The sequence below is a fragment of the Lutzomyia longipalpis genome, chromosome 1 (assembly GCF_024334085.1).
Source record: "Lutzomyia longipalpis isolate SR_M1_2022 chromosome 1, ASM2433408v1".
Classification (NCBI taxonomy): Eukaryota; Metazoa; Arthropoda; class Insecta; order Diptera; family Psychodidae; genus Lutzomyia; species Lutzomyia longipalpis.
The window spans coordinates 17249171-17266466 of record NC_074707.1 but is presented as its reverse complement, the minus strand read 5'-3'; the positions used below and the strand labels follow the sequence as shown (position 1 = coordinate 17266466).

The 17296-nt window shown below is 39.1% G+C and overlaps 3 protein-coding genes across 7 annotated transcripts in view; 1 reads left to right on the top strand and 2 right to left on the bottom strand.

The window, feature by feature from the left end:
• The window catches only part of LOC129794090 (diacylglycerol kinase eta), a 66219-nt gene extending 55864 nt beyond the window's left edge, over positions 1 to 10355 (bottom strand). For all 5 annotated transcript variants that reach the window (XM_055834704.1, XM_055834711.1, XM_055834720.1 and 2 more), the window contains exons 1-2: positions 9523 to 10355; positions 625 to 735 (exon numbers count right to left, since the gene is read on the bottom strand). In XM_055834704.1, the coding sequence (XP_055690679.1) occupies positions 625 to 735; positions 9523 to 9639 (228 nt within the window). In that variant the 5' untranslated portion in view covers positions 9640 to 10355. The remainder of the gene's footprint in view (positions 1 to 624; positions 736 to 9522) is intronic.
• Positions 1 to 17296, top strand: part of LOC129794187 (poly(A) RNA polymerase gld-2 homolog B-like) — a 255708-nt gene that overhangs the window by 92144 nt on the left and 146268 nt on the right. The gene's annotated exons all lie outside the window — the stretch shown is intronic.
• The window catches only part of LOC129794130 (mucin-2), a 38687-nt gene continuing 34250 nt past the window's right edge, over positions 12860 to 17296 (bottom strand). Inside the window, exons 6-7 of the mRNA XM_055834769.1 lie at positions 16390 to 17241; positions 12860 to 16321 (exon numbers count right to left, since the gene is read on the bottom strand). Of these exons, the coding sequence (XP_055690744.1) occupies positions 13816 to 16321; positions 16390 to 17241 (3358 nt within the window). The 3' untranslated portion in view covers positions 12860 to 13815. The remainder of the gene's footprint in view (positions 16322 to 16389; positions 17242 to 17296) is intronic.

Sequence of the window (17296 nt, the reverse complement as noted above, 5' to 3'; positions counted from 1 at the left end):
AGCTCTGAACGAGTTACTCAGCAACCCTATGTAAAACTTTAATAAATAACTCTCAAAGGTCTCAAATAAAAATAATAATTTTCAAATTAAAAAGTTGGCAATTTAAATTAGATAAAAATTTGCATTGATAACAATATATTGCACAACTTCAGATATATGAGAAAAATTAGCATATAATCATGTCTTCCCATAATAACTTTGCAATTTGATAGGCTTCTGAAACAAAGAAAATTTCGTATGGGGGAGGATTTTTTTATATTAAACCATCAATCTCCCTGCCGGTGGAAATGAAAATTGATGATGAAGAAAATCTACATTTAGCTAAAAACCCCACCAGAGTGTGATTTTGCCAGATGTACGAGGAACAAAAAAAACCTTCCAGGATAATAAAGCAAGAGTGACTGGGTAAAAGAATGCACGTGAAAATTCATGGATTAGCTTGCGGATCAGGAGGATTGAGGTATGGTTGGAATGAGTGATGGAATTTAGTTTGAAGCTTTTTGGTCAGCATTAAATGGAATTTTCACCATAGTCACTGTTGGGGTGGATTTAATCGATATTCAGTACGTTTTAGAATGAATTTTCCAGGTGGTTTGCATGGATAATTGTGGCATCGCAACTCACCTTAGAATCCTTGGCGTAGTACAATTTGTGGCCCTTGAGACGAAAAAAGCGTCGACGCCATCGTTGGAAAGACCATGTTTGTTTCATGAGGAAACCCTCCTTGATTGCAACCTGCGGAAGAAATTTATATAAATTTTCTTATAGACAAATAATTGTCTTATTAAAGGTACTTTTTGGAATTTCATATAAAAAAACTTTTTATGCGGGAATTTTCTTTTACAGGAAAATTGAAACTTTTCTGCTCTAACAAAAAAAGCTTAACTTTAAGTTTCCTAAAATTTAAGAAAAGTTTTTCTTTACTGGAAAATTTTTCTTGAAATTTCCTTTGAAAAAAAAATAATTGCCCCAAATTTATCATAAATTGAAACATGAGAATTTCCACTGGTTAAGAAAATATTTCTTATTACCTGAATACCCCAAGCCAAAGACATATCGAGAGCTTTTTGCTTTTTCTTTCTATATATCATGTGTACATAATATATATTACTGAAACATATACATAAGTAGCGAGAGACGATTGTGAACGTAGCTTTAGTTTCTCCGCTCCTTTTCCCCAGGACATTATTTCAGAGAGGGAGTGGAAAGCACCTGTTGTGGCGCTTGTGTACTACATAACGAAGCAGAACGAATCCCAGACAAGGATAACTAGCCATTCGTCGATTAAATGTACAAGTTGAGTGTGTGACGAGGTCGGATAGTGGGATCCTTTTTTACTATTATGTACAAACAGGAGTTGTGTCTCTGGCGTAAAATTCTCCGTTTACATTATATGCTGGCGCTAGCGTACAAATATACAAATACGGAGCGATATTGCCGTGAGCCGGAAGCATGAACTAACGAGACATTCCACCGAGGCTTTGGGTGGGTTTTAAGTGCGCCCACCACCCAACTCGTCGTGTGTTTACTAGGCGTCGTCGCATTGATGTCTCGGTGGGTGGGGTTGGTGCTTTTGAATCCATCGCTTCTCGATATGGAAACATATTTGAATTCTACCATAGCGTGCGTTTTTTTTCTCTACGTACTCGCTCATTCTCCTCTTCCCTCCCCAGAGAGCCACATGATATATTCTGATGGTGAGAATGTCCTGGTGAAAATGGTTCAACTCATGCATTTAAATAATCATCAAGCAATCATCGAGAGCTCAACAGGGTTTGGGTGAGTAAATGTTGCTCTCCGGAGAGTTGGATGTTGAGTATATACACAACCAGGCTAAATCCCTCAACAAATCCTACCGAAGGGGGGATGCTGACAGGAATACCACAGCAAACACAACTCTTAAGCAATATTTAATTGAAATTGGTTTTAAATCGAAATATTGTTCTCATCCTCGGAAAATTGGACGTTCAACCCATGTTATATAAGGCGGATAGAAAAAACAGTCAGGGCGTATTTTTCCATGCACACACCCCAAAAAGCCCCAGAAACATAACTCCAAATCCCCTCAAAGCTCAATCGAGTGAGGCATTTTTGGTTTGTCTTCATTCGTAAGAAACTCCACCATGTTTCCCATATTGCTGGATATTTTATTCTGCTGCTGGTTCTTTTTTTCATAAGCACACTGGCCTGAACTTTTCACTCGAATGTGCAAAAAAAGCACCCCCACCGTAGGGTTTCATGTGGTGAGAGAAATCTGCCGAGATTTCAGTTCATTTTTTATCTTTTTACCATTTTAAGGGTGGTGGTGGTGTGTGTGCCCCATATTTTCCAAAGGCGCGAGGGGATATTTTGCCCAAATCCTCGTGCGGCATCCCTCTATACCTATTTACCATGATAAAGTGGTGGCTTTTTTGGGGGCGAGACACCCCATGATGGGGATTTCATTTCACTCCCCATTCCAGCATCATGTTGTATCCCCCAAAACTTGTACACCACCACCCCGATGAAAAGATACACCCTCATAGTGTGTGTGAACGCAAGGACAGATGGTTAGAATGTCTGTCTCACTCTACGTGGGGCTGCACATAAAAGTTTTCCATGTCTCAAGTTCAAGTAGACAAAAGAAGCTGTGCTTCTTTGAAGAAAGAATCACAGCTAAAAGCTTAAACTTAATTGAAAGCTCTCAAAGATCTTTAGCAATATTTTGCTAAAAAAAAATATTTTTTTAAAGGCTCTGGAAAAGCCTTGACATAAAAATCATCTTACCTACAAAAGCCTTGTTAAATTTTAATGTAAAAGAAAAATTCCAGAAAAGCTTCTTAGAAAAAATGTACTGGTAAGCTGACCAAGCTTACGAGAGCTGTGTTTCTTTCAGTGTACCAATTTTGTGAGAGCAAACTAGAACGCAAATTAATTTAAATACGCGCAAAGTCGGGAAAAGTAGAAAAGTCATACCCTATAAGAAATCTTTAGAAGGCCATATCTCGAGAACGGATCCATAGATTTTCATAAATTTTTTTTGTTTGAAAGATCTTGAAGTCAGCTATAACATATCGAAAAATGAAAAAAATTTATGTCACCATTTTCGAAAAATTCGAGTTCGAAATTTTCGAAAACTTTGTTTTTGATTTTAGCGCCTCTTGCGATCATTTCTCGAAGTTGCAATGTTCTAGACATTTGTAGGGTTTCTCGAAACCTTTCATTTGCGCTTGAGTTGATCAAGATCGGACTTGTAGAACCTGAGATATGACATGCCAACTTTGGAAGGCTATATCTCGAGAACGGATCCATAGATTTTCTTCATTTTTGGCATAGAGCTAGATAATATGGTCAGCTATAACATATCAAAAAATGAAAAAAATTTATGTCGCCGTTTTCGAGATATTCATCGAAAACTAATCGAAAATTTTGTTTTTGATTTTTGGCCCCCTAGCGGTTACTTTTGAAACTTCGGATGTTCTAGAGAGTTGTAGGGTTTATTGAGAGCTTTCATTTGAGCCCGGGTTGATCAAAATCGGTCAAGCCGTTTTCGAGTTATGATCGATTTTCGATGAAAAATTGTGGCGGCCATATTGATTAAACGGCTAGACCGATTTTCGAAAATGAGGTATCGTTGGAAAGCTCTTGATGGTCTCTACAACATATCAAAATTTCAGACCTCTAGCTATAATAGCGGCTGAGATATAGCGAAAACAAAATTTTGAGGTTATTCAAAATGGCGGACGGAGGGGTGGGGGGTAAAATTTGACATCATAATCGGATGTCTTCCAGTCGATATTTAAACTTTGCCGTTTACCGCAAGTCTCTATCTATAACCGTTCTCTCGCAATTTAGCGTTATACTACGGACGGACGGCCGGCCGGCCGGACGGACGGCCGGAAAAAAAATTTTTGGCGCATACGTTTTTTGGAATGTGGGGACCCTAATTCGTGCTCATCCCAAGTTTGAGCCCGATCTGACGACTTTCGATTTTGCTCGGTACACAAAAGCTGTGTCTGAAAGAAACACAGCTAAAAACTGAGAAAAGAATAATTGCAAGAACCCCAGAGAGATATGCAGTGGAACTTAATTATACCTGAAACCATGAAAATGTGCTAAATAAAGAATTACATTTGCATTTTAATGTTGTGTGCACTTTATACCTATAATATTCCATTATTAATCCCTGAGAGTTCTTATTCACGGAGAGAATTAGGTCAAGTGGTTTGGAAAATATACCAATTATTAGCCTCTACTACTCTCTCTCACTCAGATGATTAATCGCATGTAAATTCGCCCAGAGTAGAATCGAACGTAGAGATTTTCTCTACATCATACCAGAGAATTATGAATATTTCATGGGAGAAGATGCAAAATTGTGGGGAATTCAATTAAAATGATTAAAATCTCCACTGTTTGAGCTATTTTCTGCCTTTTGTTTTGCTCCACTCTTGTCACAGGAAGTTGGGGGATTTAGGGTGGAGAGGGGTGAGGAGGAAATATCGTTGCTGAAGAACGCAAAAGTGAATATTTGTCATACAATCTTCCGTAATATAAGATACCATTTTGCATGCCTTTTACGGAGTTATTGGGGAGATAAATAACTTCGATATAGGGGAGCGATTTTGAGTGAGAAATTGATGGTCATTTTGAGAGACGCTTGTTTAATAAAATGTTATATAGAGACACAACACTCCAACACACATTTTTGGGGCGCAGGTGAGATGGTAATCGATCATGTTATTCCATACACATTTTATTGATTTATCTCACACGAATGTTCGTTCATACCAAAACGTACCCACAAAACCACCAACATATTACAAATGTGTGTAGAGAGACTGTAAAAAAAAGAGGCATGGCACGTGAATTTGGGGTTCCACATTTTGAGGGTATGTGAGGCGCGGGAATGTGGTGGAGTTGGGAGGCAGAAAATGTAGCGAAAACGAGAAAATTGATGTGGGAAAAATCTATAATCTAAATGGAAGATGATTTATTAATTTTGAAATGTTACCCTCTAGAGAAAAAAAAATTTACGACTTCCCAGTTAGATAGCAATTGTATATAAAATATTTCCTACGTAGTAAGGGATAAACATAAAATTTATCGGATGCTGTGAAACAATTCTATTGTCATTTTATCTTGCTCATTTTACGCTCCAACAGATGACGAATATCTTCCCGCATGGCATCTTTTGTTGGTGGTGTTGTAGAAGCACAGGAAAAGACAAATCTCATCCTCAGCACCTAATTTCCATGGAAGGAAAATTGTCATTCACCAAAAAAGGGATGGAATATGATAATGATTTCTGATAACACAGCATCCCCAAAACCGTATACCCTTTTCTTATGAAGATCCTTTCTTGTTTTCGACGCGTAATAAAATTCTTGAATTTTCTTTAAGTGGAAAATTTGTTAATGGAGAAAAATTTTATAATACGTTCTTTCAATTGTACAGAAGATGCTTAAAAGGATTTAGGACCAGATTTAGGATGAAAGATAAAATTTTCCCTCAAGAAACGAATCTTTTGCAATAAATAAAATTAAAACTTTCCTGCAGGCACCTATACTCTATTCAAAATTAATGTAGTAATTCTAATAATTATAATTTATTCAGCAAAAGGAGTTATAAAAACCTGAGAAAGTTTTTAATAATCCTTAATTCAGTGTGTAAGAAAATATTTATACAAGCAGAGAGTGGAAATCATCCGGAGAGGTTGAAATATCTCAAGAACACTGACCAAGCATATCCTATTGGGGTAAGTTTAACCGCAGTGGCTTTGGACGGAGAAGAAAGGGTTATGTGGAGTGAATAAAGTGAGTGGTGAGGACAGTGAAGAGGGCATCAAAACTATACTTGAATGATGTATAAAGTGGGTAGTAAAAGCTAAAATGTTTACTCACACACATAAACAACATGCTGGTATTAGAAGAAAATCCACCCTGTGAGGAGGACGTTGGGCAAACGGCAAAGGCGAGCGGGTGGGGGTAGTTGGGAGGATATGGAAATGGGGAACATAATTAAAGTGGGGGATGGGAGTGTGTATATTGTTGTAATTATCATTATCCTCTCTATGCTTTTCCCTTGAACCCCAAAGAGCTTTTTACCTCCTGCAGCTTTAGCATTGAGGCAAAAGTATAGTTTCATGTTAACCCCCTTCGCCCCCACCCATCGTTGGGTGATTGGCGATTTTCATGGGGATATGTAATGTGCACGGGATAAGGGGGCGGGTGGAAAGTCTTAACAGACCATTTCACCAGGAAACATAAAACACTTTTCTCATGGGCTAGTTGGAAAGCCCGAAAGTTTTTGATTGTGTCTTGTGGTTGTTCTTGTGTGAAAAGCCCCATGGGCGGGGTCTTTGGCATGAAGCACCCAGCTAAAAGGTTAATTTTGCAAAAGGATTAAAGCTGCTAAAACATTTTCAATCTACCCCATTCATTTTCTTATCTCATTTTCATTTAGCCCAGTTTTTTTGTTGTTGCTCTCTCCCTCCGGACTCCCCATGAAGGAGGAAATTCATTCACACACCCGCATTCCCGAGGGTGAAATTCCTCAAGCGTCGAGGTATTCTTTTTCATGCCCCTCATCATACCACACAATGAAGTGACGTTATTAAGAAATTCCTCTAATTTGTTTCAAAAGAAAATAATTCCTCTCCAGTGGAATCATCCCTGTTTTTGCTTCCAACACAACAGCACTGTTCCACATCTGGCTTTGTTTTTGTGCCATCTTCACTATCTAGCAGACTCCTTTTACGTACTATATAATTCCTCCGTGAGGGAATGCGGTTTGGAAGAACAATGATGTGTAATACCGCCCCCCCCCCCAACTCTTGGACGGAAGTGCCTCAAGGAGGTTGGGTGATAAGTTTCTCTGTCGTCAACTTTCCAAGGGAATATTGCTCGAATATCGCGATTCAAAGTTTGTGATTGAAGAGGAAATTATATTCTCCACCCACCACTCCATCATGACAAATAGAGAAAAGTATGTGTTTGTGTGTGTATATAGCATACAATCTTCTTTGGAAAACATTTCAGTCTCTTCATTCTCCTTATCAAGTTTTCATTCTCATAATGCCATCAGCTTCTTGGGCTCCACCATCTCCATCAGCGTGTAAGATAAAGTTAAATAAACATAGAGAAAATGGAAAAATTAGATAAGAGTTGAAAATAGTTGGGAAATTATTTTACCTTGAGTTTTTTTTTATTGCGGAAGTAGGAAATCTAATACCTGGGAGGTATAAAGTTAAAAGTAGTTGATGGAAGAACGCAAATATACTTCCCAGGGATAAAAGAAAAACCTACATACATCACTAGCTATATATAGGCTATACATCGTGGGTTTTGTTACTTCAATTCTATCTGCATGGCAATTTTTCTCTGCTTAACAACTCCCGATGGGAGCTTCACCACAATGAAGGTGAAACTGAGGCGACGCAACAAGCGCTCATTTGTAATTCACTCTCTTATCTGATTGCGTCAGGTGGCGTCAGACGTATGTGTGTGAGTGTATATAGAACTTTTGTTAAGGGTTGAAACACCACCCCTCAATTACCATATTATACGTCCTCGAGAGGTCCCCTCAGGGGCTTCCACATGGCATTGCAGCGCTAATGGAAGGCAGCGATTGTACTCGCACATACGAAGCAGGAAGACAAAAAGGTCAGCAAGCTTAAGAAGGAGATCCCAAAGTGCCGCCCTTTTGTGGTGTGAAAATTCGACAATCACTCCCCGTGATTTGTGTTCGTATATGCCTTGGCCCCAAAATAGGTACATATATCACCTATACTCTCTATATACAACCCTGGGTGAGATCTATCAGGCTTCAACCGCCGTCAACCGTCCTAGCTCAAGTGCAAATATTTGTACACTTCCTTCACAAAATCGCGCGCTCTCTATTTGCGTGGTTTTCGACAATAATGCTGTTCAAATAGGGTGCGGTGGGTGGTTAGCGCACTGGGTGGCGTCCCGTTGGATATATTTATATACATATATGATTGTACATGTATGTAATTCATTGTACAAATAATTTCAACTGGGTGAGAAATTCTCACCACCATGACGGGAATACGAGAGTATGGAAGCACAATATAGAAGGAACAAAAAAGCGCAAAAATCGATTTTGTGTGCGGTGACACACTTTCTTCTTTTCGTTACTCTTTTTTTTCCTTTTCCACCCAGGACTCATCCCCTAACCCCTCCGCCCCACCTCATCGCAACCAGTGGTCTCTCAATAACGATAGAGCATGAAATGGTTATTCGTTTGATATAAACACGCAGGAGATGAGACTATCAAAATTTCATGAGAACGTTCGAAAGATTTCATTTTCCTCGAGCTACCCGATATCCTGCATAATAATATTTTATTAAAGCACATTTCCTTGGGTGGATAAAATAGTAATTTTAATATTTTAGCAAAAACTTCCTGAAAATCGATAAGTTTCTAGTTTTGAAGAGGAAAAAAGATAATACCTAATAAATATTTTAGTATTTTAGTAATAATAATAAATAGCAAATAATAATTTTTAAATAATAAATATTAAAGCCTAAATCGAGGGTTGGAAAATATACTATACTAATTCATTTTTGTTGATTTTCAGGAGAGCGATTTGAAGTTTGAGATTTACATTGCTTCTTATGTAAAATTTTTTACAGTTTTCGCTGTAACTTTGTAGGGAACAAATATTCGAATTTGTCCTTTTGAGGGAAGATGAAGGACATCAAAAGCTATCGAAAAATGCGTTAAAAATATACTATACTAACTCGACTTAGTATAGTGTATTTTCCAACCCTCGAAATATAATCATTAAAGTCAATAATTATATTGTTGGGTGAAGTTGGAGTTTCACAAATAATATTAATTCATTTTACAGTAGTGCTTCGAGTGCTTCGCTTAGTGAATTTTTGATTTTTCATTTCGATTCAATATAAAGACTTCTTTTTGATTTGTAGCATAAAAAGTTTTTTTTTTTTACAAAAGACAAATTGATTTAGTTAAGAGTCTTAAATCTTTTTACGCAAAATTTCAAGATTTTAGTTTAGAATTGACTTTTATGGACAATTTTGAAGTCATACTTCGTAAAAATTTCAAAAAAAATTCTTAGCATATCTGGGTAACTAACCAATCAGCTAAATTTCCCGATTATGTACCAACATAGCCAGAAACTCACAATATTGACAAGATCGGGAAATTGAAAAATACGCTAAACGAAACACCACTGTATTTTTAATTTTTTTGTTTTATAAAATAACATTCCTTGACTACAAGGGTTGAATTTTAAGCCTTAGTTAGATAACTTTGAAAATATTCTTGCGCATAGAAAATTGAAAATTTCCCACCCTTTTTGGTCAGAGAAAATTTCCTTGGTAAATTTTCCTGAAATCTTCCCTAAAATTTCCATTCCTTGTGAATCCCTTAAAGAGATTATTGGGGATCTTGAGGGGTTTGAGGTATTTAATATCGAATGACGAAGGAGTTCAAAGAGGATACACACAGAAAAAAAATCTCTTATATATCGCATGAAGAAATCGAATATATTACGGAGTTGGGGATTTCCTTTTTGGTGGACAATCTCCGGTGGAAGATGCGAGCCGGCTCAGTTTCATTGTCGCTCTCGGAAGACTCTTCGGCACCACAACCACTTGCCAGTGCGTCCATTTTTTTATGCGTCTAATACGATGGATAATCTCTTAATGGAATAGAATTTTTTTTGGGAATATTATTTTCGTGTCGCAAATTCCCGCAGCACCAAGATATAATTTATAGCTCTCGCGCAAATTGGCGATTCAATTTGGTTGTGGTTTTGGGGTGTTTTAGATCGGGAAACCAAAATAGAGTTGTGGCGGAGCGTGAGGAGCATTCGGTTGGCACTTTGGCTGCTACTTCACGTCGTTAGCCTGGCATTTGGGGGTGTATTTTGTCTGCGGAACATTGGGTCAAACGGGGGGAGGGCTATTAGGACACCCTCTTTCTCTATGGGGGTACACACACGCGCGCAATCACGTATACACGAACACAGCATATGAGGCACGCAAAGGGGGGTGAAAAGCACTTTTCCGCCGTTTTTTCCTATCTACTGTTTTTTTTTTTTAATTTTTCGTTTTAGTTGTGAATTAATGAAACCGTTTTTCCTTCACTTGCGTGTACCTTGCGTGGCTCTACCAAAATGTCCTTATTAGGAGTAGCTCATTGCTCACTGCACCTCACTCGCCAGTCACTTGTACGCGTCTCTCCCGGCTTCCTGTGGGCACACTCCGTTAGTCTCTCACAGTTGGTCTGGCGCCACCCTGATGCACTAAATGCAACAACCCTTAGGCACGAACACTGGCCCTGTGTGGCCAAAGGGAGAGAAGCTTTTCATCCACCCAGAGCGCCATGTTTGTTCTGCCTGTCGCGCTACTCTGACCCTCTCCTGTCTTACCGAGTTTTCTCTGCCACGGATTCCCCATGGGCCCAGGGGTGGTGGTACAATGTAGGGGAATGCCACGCATAAGATGTGGCTTTCCCATCCATTTTCCCCACTCCTCAACGTCGCAGGCAACCCCTCAAACGGCAACCCTGAATGCGCCTGATCACAACCGAACCACATTGTCATGTCTCTTCCAATTGTTTACACTCTCGATCTCTTTCCTCTGTGCCGGAAAACCTGGGGAATGTATCTTGGTAACGCTATTCAGGCGAAGAGAGAAACCAAATTCCAAGAGCTTTAGCACGCGCTTCTCGCTATATACTCTATTATACATAGCAAAGCATTCAAAAGGTGGGAGATATTTCATTTCCCACAAAATATTCATATAGAGGGGTTTGAGGGGGTAGTGATATCGGCTTCGTCGTACGTATATATTTCCTCCTGCCGTACTGACATCGCGTTTATCCATTTCACTGCACGAGATCGCGTCACTCCTTTCCGCACGAAGAGATGTATCAATTTGCCTAAAGTTTTTTCCAAGAATTTAACGCACGGAATGTTTTACTTTACAATCGTCCTTTTTATAGAAACCACCCCTTCTTCTTCCGTGAAATTGGAACCTTTTGATTTTAAGGAAACCCTCCATATGAAATATTTTATTTTACAATCATTTATTTTCTGGAATTGGGTTGAATATTGAGAGAAAGATCTTTCAAGCAGTTAATAATAAAATTTTCTTGGAAACAACGCGTGTATATTTTAAAGAGAAAACTGGTTCAATTTGGAGCAATTTCTTTGAAAAACTTATAGACTTTTCAAAGTTAAATGAAAATACTTGATAAAAATCCATACACACAGATATTTCGTACTTTTCTCTGTGACCCCAATTTGATACAAACTCACCCTTATGACGCACTTTGCCGTGGATACGTATAGAACTTTTCATTGACGAAAGAATTCTCTCATGCATTTAAATCAATTAATTGTGTTTCCCGCCTTTTCACTCCACGAGCGGGGGTGGGTTGACTTGAAAGCACTTTTGTGTTCGCGAGAGGGTGCAAAGAAGAAGCATTTGAGAGTGAAAAGGTTACCACTCCGCCCCACACTCCCGATGGATACCAGAGTTTCTTTTAAACCCCCAACCACTCTGGGGGTTATTTATAGTGTCTCTCAAAGTGACAGGAAATGGAGCCACTAAGGCGGATACCATCGAATATAGTTGGCTATATGTATGTATATTGTAAAAATGTAGATCAAGAATCTCCCCTCTGTCGTCATCATTTTACGGGTGCGAGTTCACCCACTCATGGGACAGTCAATGAAAAACTATTGTCACAGAGAGTGCTCTACTTTACAAAAGAATACTCCGTGTGTCCTAATTGAATTTATTTCCCTCCATTTTCACAATATATACACTCACGTTTGAACGAGGATATTTCCATGGGGATGAGGTATGACGCTCTAGCGTGTCGCACACCCTCCACCCCCAATGAATATATCAATACCATGTGATGTGAAGGGAAAATTTCAAAAATAGCACTTTTGCCTCCAAACCCTAACTTTATCAATTACTTATGAGCATATTTTGGTGTTTTATGTGCGTAGAATTTCTATCGGGAATTGGTCACATTTTGCCATTTTCCACATCACAATCAGCATAGAGATATATGTATGTATGAGGAGGGGGTGTATTTATAGAATTTTCCCACCAGCAGTGTTGTCACACAAAAGTCATCTGAAGCCGCCGGAAAATGTCTCTTTCAGACATTTACTCTCTGGAAAATTAAATTAACACTTCTGTCTGACTCCATCAGAGACAAAGAGCAATTATCAAAGTCAATTAGCTTGAAATGACCTATTCTCTGTCTCTGTTCCTCCCTTTTGTGATTAATAAAATGTATCAGCGCTGATGATGAATTTATGAAATAAATTCCGTTTTTATTAAACTTACTTAAACACTTTAAACATCCTTTTCGAGCTTTTGGTACCTTCCTTGATTTTTTTTAAATTGAAAATAAAAGAAAGAATCATTAAATGAGTTTATTCATTACTATACGAGGAAATAATCAGGATACGCACATTCTTATTAAAAACTTGGTGTTGGCCACGAAGTGGAACACCAACTAATACATATAGAGAGAGTCTAAGAATTATAAAAAAAAATATCTAAGTAACTTTCAATTTTCCACCACGATCGGATGAAAAAATTCGGAGAAGTTTGTTCAACTTTTTATCTCTTTCTTATTGTTTACATTTTTGAGAAAATCATTACAGGCTTTACCCTGTTTTCTTATAATTTATCATCTAATCCACTACATTTACAAGAATAGCTACATGTTCTACATACCTATCCTAATTATTTCCATGAATGTAAACTTTTCTCATAAAGTAACGAATAACAACCTTTTCTCCATCCTACTGCAAAAACTCCAAAAAATGCCAGATTTGAAGCAAAATAAAACAACATACTTTTTCATCAATAAAAGGAATCATTAATATAATTTTTTTCTCATATTTTATATACACAAATTTGTAATTGATTATTTTTTATACATAAAATAATTACTTTTTAAAAATATTTTTCCGCGCTTTTTTGTTTTCTTCATTTTTTAATATTCCTTAAAGTTTATTTTAAAAATGTACTAGGACAAGAAAACTAATTTTTTCATTAATAAATTGAAGTTAAAATCTCATATCTTGCGCTAAGTTTCTGCGATAGTTCGCTTTTTTATTTAAAGTTTTTCTTTCTTTCATAAATTGATTCAGACTCCAGAAAAATATAAAGACTCACCCATTTTTTTTTTTACATTCACGCAAACCACAAGCAAAAGGGCATATTGTGGAAAATTTCTTATATACGGAATATGCCATCGTTAACAAGAAAATATCTCAAATAATAAATTCTACATTCGTATCAGTTATCTTTCTTCGTCTTAATTTGCTAAATTTAGGACAATTTTTTCTTGTTCATTATTTTATCATTCTTAAATCGAAAGTTGGATAAATGAATGGAATGGGTGTTAAACAAAAAAAATAAGAGAAGCGTTTTTCCAGCACCGAAAGCAGAATACACTGTCCAGGAAGCAGGATATTTCTTGGGGGGAAAGGGGATGTTATGCAAGCGAGGGTAGATTAAGCCCAATAAAAGGGAATGTGGAAGTAATATTCATAAATGAAGAATGAATAGAAATGGCATCATGGGGGATGATTGCTGGGAGGAGGAGGGTCATGGATTGAGTAATATATAGTGAAGGAATTGCGTTATAAATAAATCGAAAGAAACCTCCTCATTCACACTGAAAAAAATAAACTCACCAACAGCATACACGTAACAGGCAATTAAATCACTTGGCACCTCATTCACCTACACACATTGCAGGAGGATTTATTCACAAAAGGATATGTCCGGAAGACATTGCCCGTGTTTACCGTCGACCCCACTTGGCTGCGAGGGCGTACAGAGACTTTAGGAGTTCAAGGGCGCGCTCATCAGAACGCTTCTGCTGGACTGTGTTACCCGGATGGTGCCCAAGGAGCATTTCGAGACTTTTACCAACCCTCTTTGTTGCTTCGTCATTTGATATGTGAATCCGTGGTGGACGTGGTCGGGAGGTTGTTGTGGTGGTTGTAGTTGTGGTTGTGGATGGTGGGACTGTTTCCGCGGGCGGTGGTTGCGTCGTTGTTTCGCTAGAATGGTAGTAAATGGGGAAGATTGTGGTGGGCTCCTCAGGTGGTTGCGTTGTGCTTGTGTATGACTGAAGTGGGGTTGTGCGTCGACCGAAGTCATCAAAAGTGCTCAGCGTCTCCGCAGAAATGGCCTCATCAGCTTGGAAGCGTCCACTTAGCTCCCTTAACCTTGGCAGTGTTGTTGTCGTCTCAGGGAGTAGAGTTGTCGTTTCTGCAGCCTCCGTTGGTGTCGTAGGTGGTGGTTGTGTTGTTGATGTCGTTGATGGTGCTTCAGCAGTCACAACTCTCCGATATGTTGTAATAGGAACTGACGACGTACTACTATCAACAATCACATTGTGACCATTTGCCGTCTGCAGCCGAATCTTTCGGCTACCACGTCCGCGAAGTTGATTTGTATTAAGTATTTGAATATTGTCTTCAATGTCATTGCGATCCATGCCAATAAGTGCATCAAGGAGAGCCTTCCGCGACTCCTCAACGGTTTTCGTGTAGTCTTCATCACAAGTTTGTATGAGGAGAAGAATAAGGCGCCTCACGGTCTTATTGCTATCCGCCTTCTTCATAACATTCATCAAATGGTTAACAGATGTCTCATTGAGACCTCCAAACATCTCATTGGCACGACGTTTCATGGCATCTTTCACATTAGTCGTCACATTTTGCGGTTTTTGCTGCTGATCATCATCAAAGGAGTTGCGCAAACCAAACTTTGTACTTGTAGCTTCCGTTGTAAGTTCCCCTGTGTAGGGAACTGTTGTTCTTGGTAGCCCATTAATCAATTTTGCATTGCCTGACGTTGATTCTTCTTCACCTGAATTCATTAGACCATCATTTATCGTCAGAGGATCCAGGAATATCGTATAGGCTAGCGTTGACCAGGGATTTGGACTGAATTTTCCAACATCTGGGAAATCAGTTGTAGTTGGTGCCTCAGGTGAGCTAACTGTGGTTGTTTCTGGTAAAGCTTTTGTAATGTAGTGTCCCTTTACCTGAGATAAGGGAGCAAATGTCGTTGATAGACTTTCTCCACTTGTGTGACTAAAATCAAATCTTGGTTCAGGTGTTGTTGACTCAAAGGCAATCGTTGTCGACACAGGGGCTTCAGTAGATGAAGGGAAGGCCTTTCCTTTACGATCAGCAAGGATTTGATTTCCAGATGCAACGAGAGATTGACTTTGAGCCCGTTGAAGATTCTCTTCGTCTTCTAGTTTAGGTGGTGGAAGAATCAAAATGCTGGGCTTATTGGCATTTGTCGTGGACTTCTCCTTTTTCTCAGGTGGCGTCAAGTCAGATGAGAGACTCACTGGAATAACCGTTGAATAGGGAGCATCGGTTGTTACGTCAGAACCCCATCTATTAGCCGGAACTGGTGCTGCTGTTGATGTTACAAGATTTTCCACACGAAGCTGTCCAATTACATCAAATCCATATGGTTTTGATGAGCTCACATTCCTTTTGACTTCTCCGGAATCCATTGGGAAATAGCTATTTTCATCCAGGCTGAAATTTCCCTCATTCTCACGACTATCTCCCGATAAATAGGGGAAAATTGTGGAAATTGTGAGTTCTCCATTGATCTCTGCAGCAAGTTGATTTTCCGTTGTTGTGGGAATTTCATTGTCTTCATCGTTATTCTTATTATTGTAGTACTTGCTAGCTGATCGTTCTAGATTTTCCGATATCAAGTCTGATCCTGGAGTCTTAACCAGATCAAATGTTGAACTCTTCTCCTTTGATGGTGTTGCTGTGACACTAGCTGGAGTTAGGGGTTCATTTGTGATGTCTCTCTTTGTGGAAATTGTTACGTCTGAGAAATCAAGTACTTCAAGATCTTCAGTGGTTGTTGTGGTTGATGGGGTTGTGGGCAGGTACGTTACGCCTTGCGTACTGATCTGATTGTCGCGCTTTGCAAAATCTTCCGTGCGTCCGAAGCGACTTGAGACAACTTCATTTGTCTCTGGTGGTGGTGGCGGTGGTTCAGTTGGACGGATTTCAGACAAAACTTTTCTAAACATAATCGGATCATGGAGGTATGCTGACAGAGCGTGTGTGAAGACTTGTGCCAATTCACGAATTTGCTGAGTACCAGCTGCAGATATAATTGGATTTTTCGAGTGCTGCCCCTCAAGATCGTTGTTGTCTGTCAAAGGAATCGAAGCTATGCGGGAAAGTAGGTCTGGTGTTGTTGTTTCTGGGACTTCTGTTGTAGCTGGAAGTGTTGTCGCTTCCGCTGATTGAGGTCTGCAAATAATTCAAAAAAATATATTTGAGTATAAAATTAAAAGAATTATATAGAGATTTTTTCTTACTGGAATAATTTCTCATAATTGCTAACGGTTTCATTGCGAAGAAGAGCCCCAACTATTCCCTTAGCTTCCGTCGCAGCTTCCAGGCTTGCCGTGATCCCATCTGTTGTGGAGACACTCCTTTCCGTTGTACTATTCCTTGCTATATTGTCCATAGCTGTGGCAAAGTAAAGGGCAAGAGAGTGCAGGGTATCTGGGCCTGAAGATGGAGGAATTTGCAAACCAACCCTCTGACCAATATTGCTCTTTTCTGCTTCAGCCGGTGTGGGTGCAGTTGGTGATGATGTAACCATTTCCAATTCCTTCAGTGTCTTCATCATTTCCATGGCATGTTCTCGTTCAGTCTCAATCTCAGGCACATGGATGGGATTCTCTTCCAAGGATACAGGAGATGCAGCTGTCGTGGAGGACGGTGCTGGGGAAACTGTTGAAACCTGACGTGCGGGTTCAAATTGCGAACGGCTAGACACTGTTGGCACTGTTGGGGTGTAATATGGCGTTGTTCGGGAAGACTCCAGTCTTCGTGCTGTGGTGTATTTGTTGACTTTGCGACTATCTATGGGTGCCTGGGTGGTGTATTTAATTTCATCCTGAATACTATTTATTGTTGAGTACACTGCTGTTCCTCGGCGTGGCAGGGCTGTGGGATTTGGTGTGTCCGTTGACATTGGAGCTGGGCTGGTTGTTGTCTCGGTATCCCCATTGTTGAGCTTTACCCTCTTGTCGGGTTGCTGATAGGTGTATCCATTGAATGTGTTCCTCTGTTTCAAGAATGATGCACTCTCTGCGAATTCCTGACTCTCCTTTGAAGCTGGATCCACGCGGAAGGTCAATGGAGGTCCTCTGTAATTGATCCTTAAATTAAATAAAATAGATTAGTGCAATGCTTAATTAATATTTTTTTTTTCTT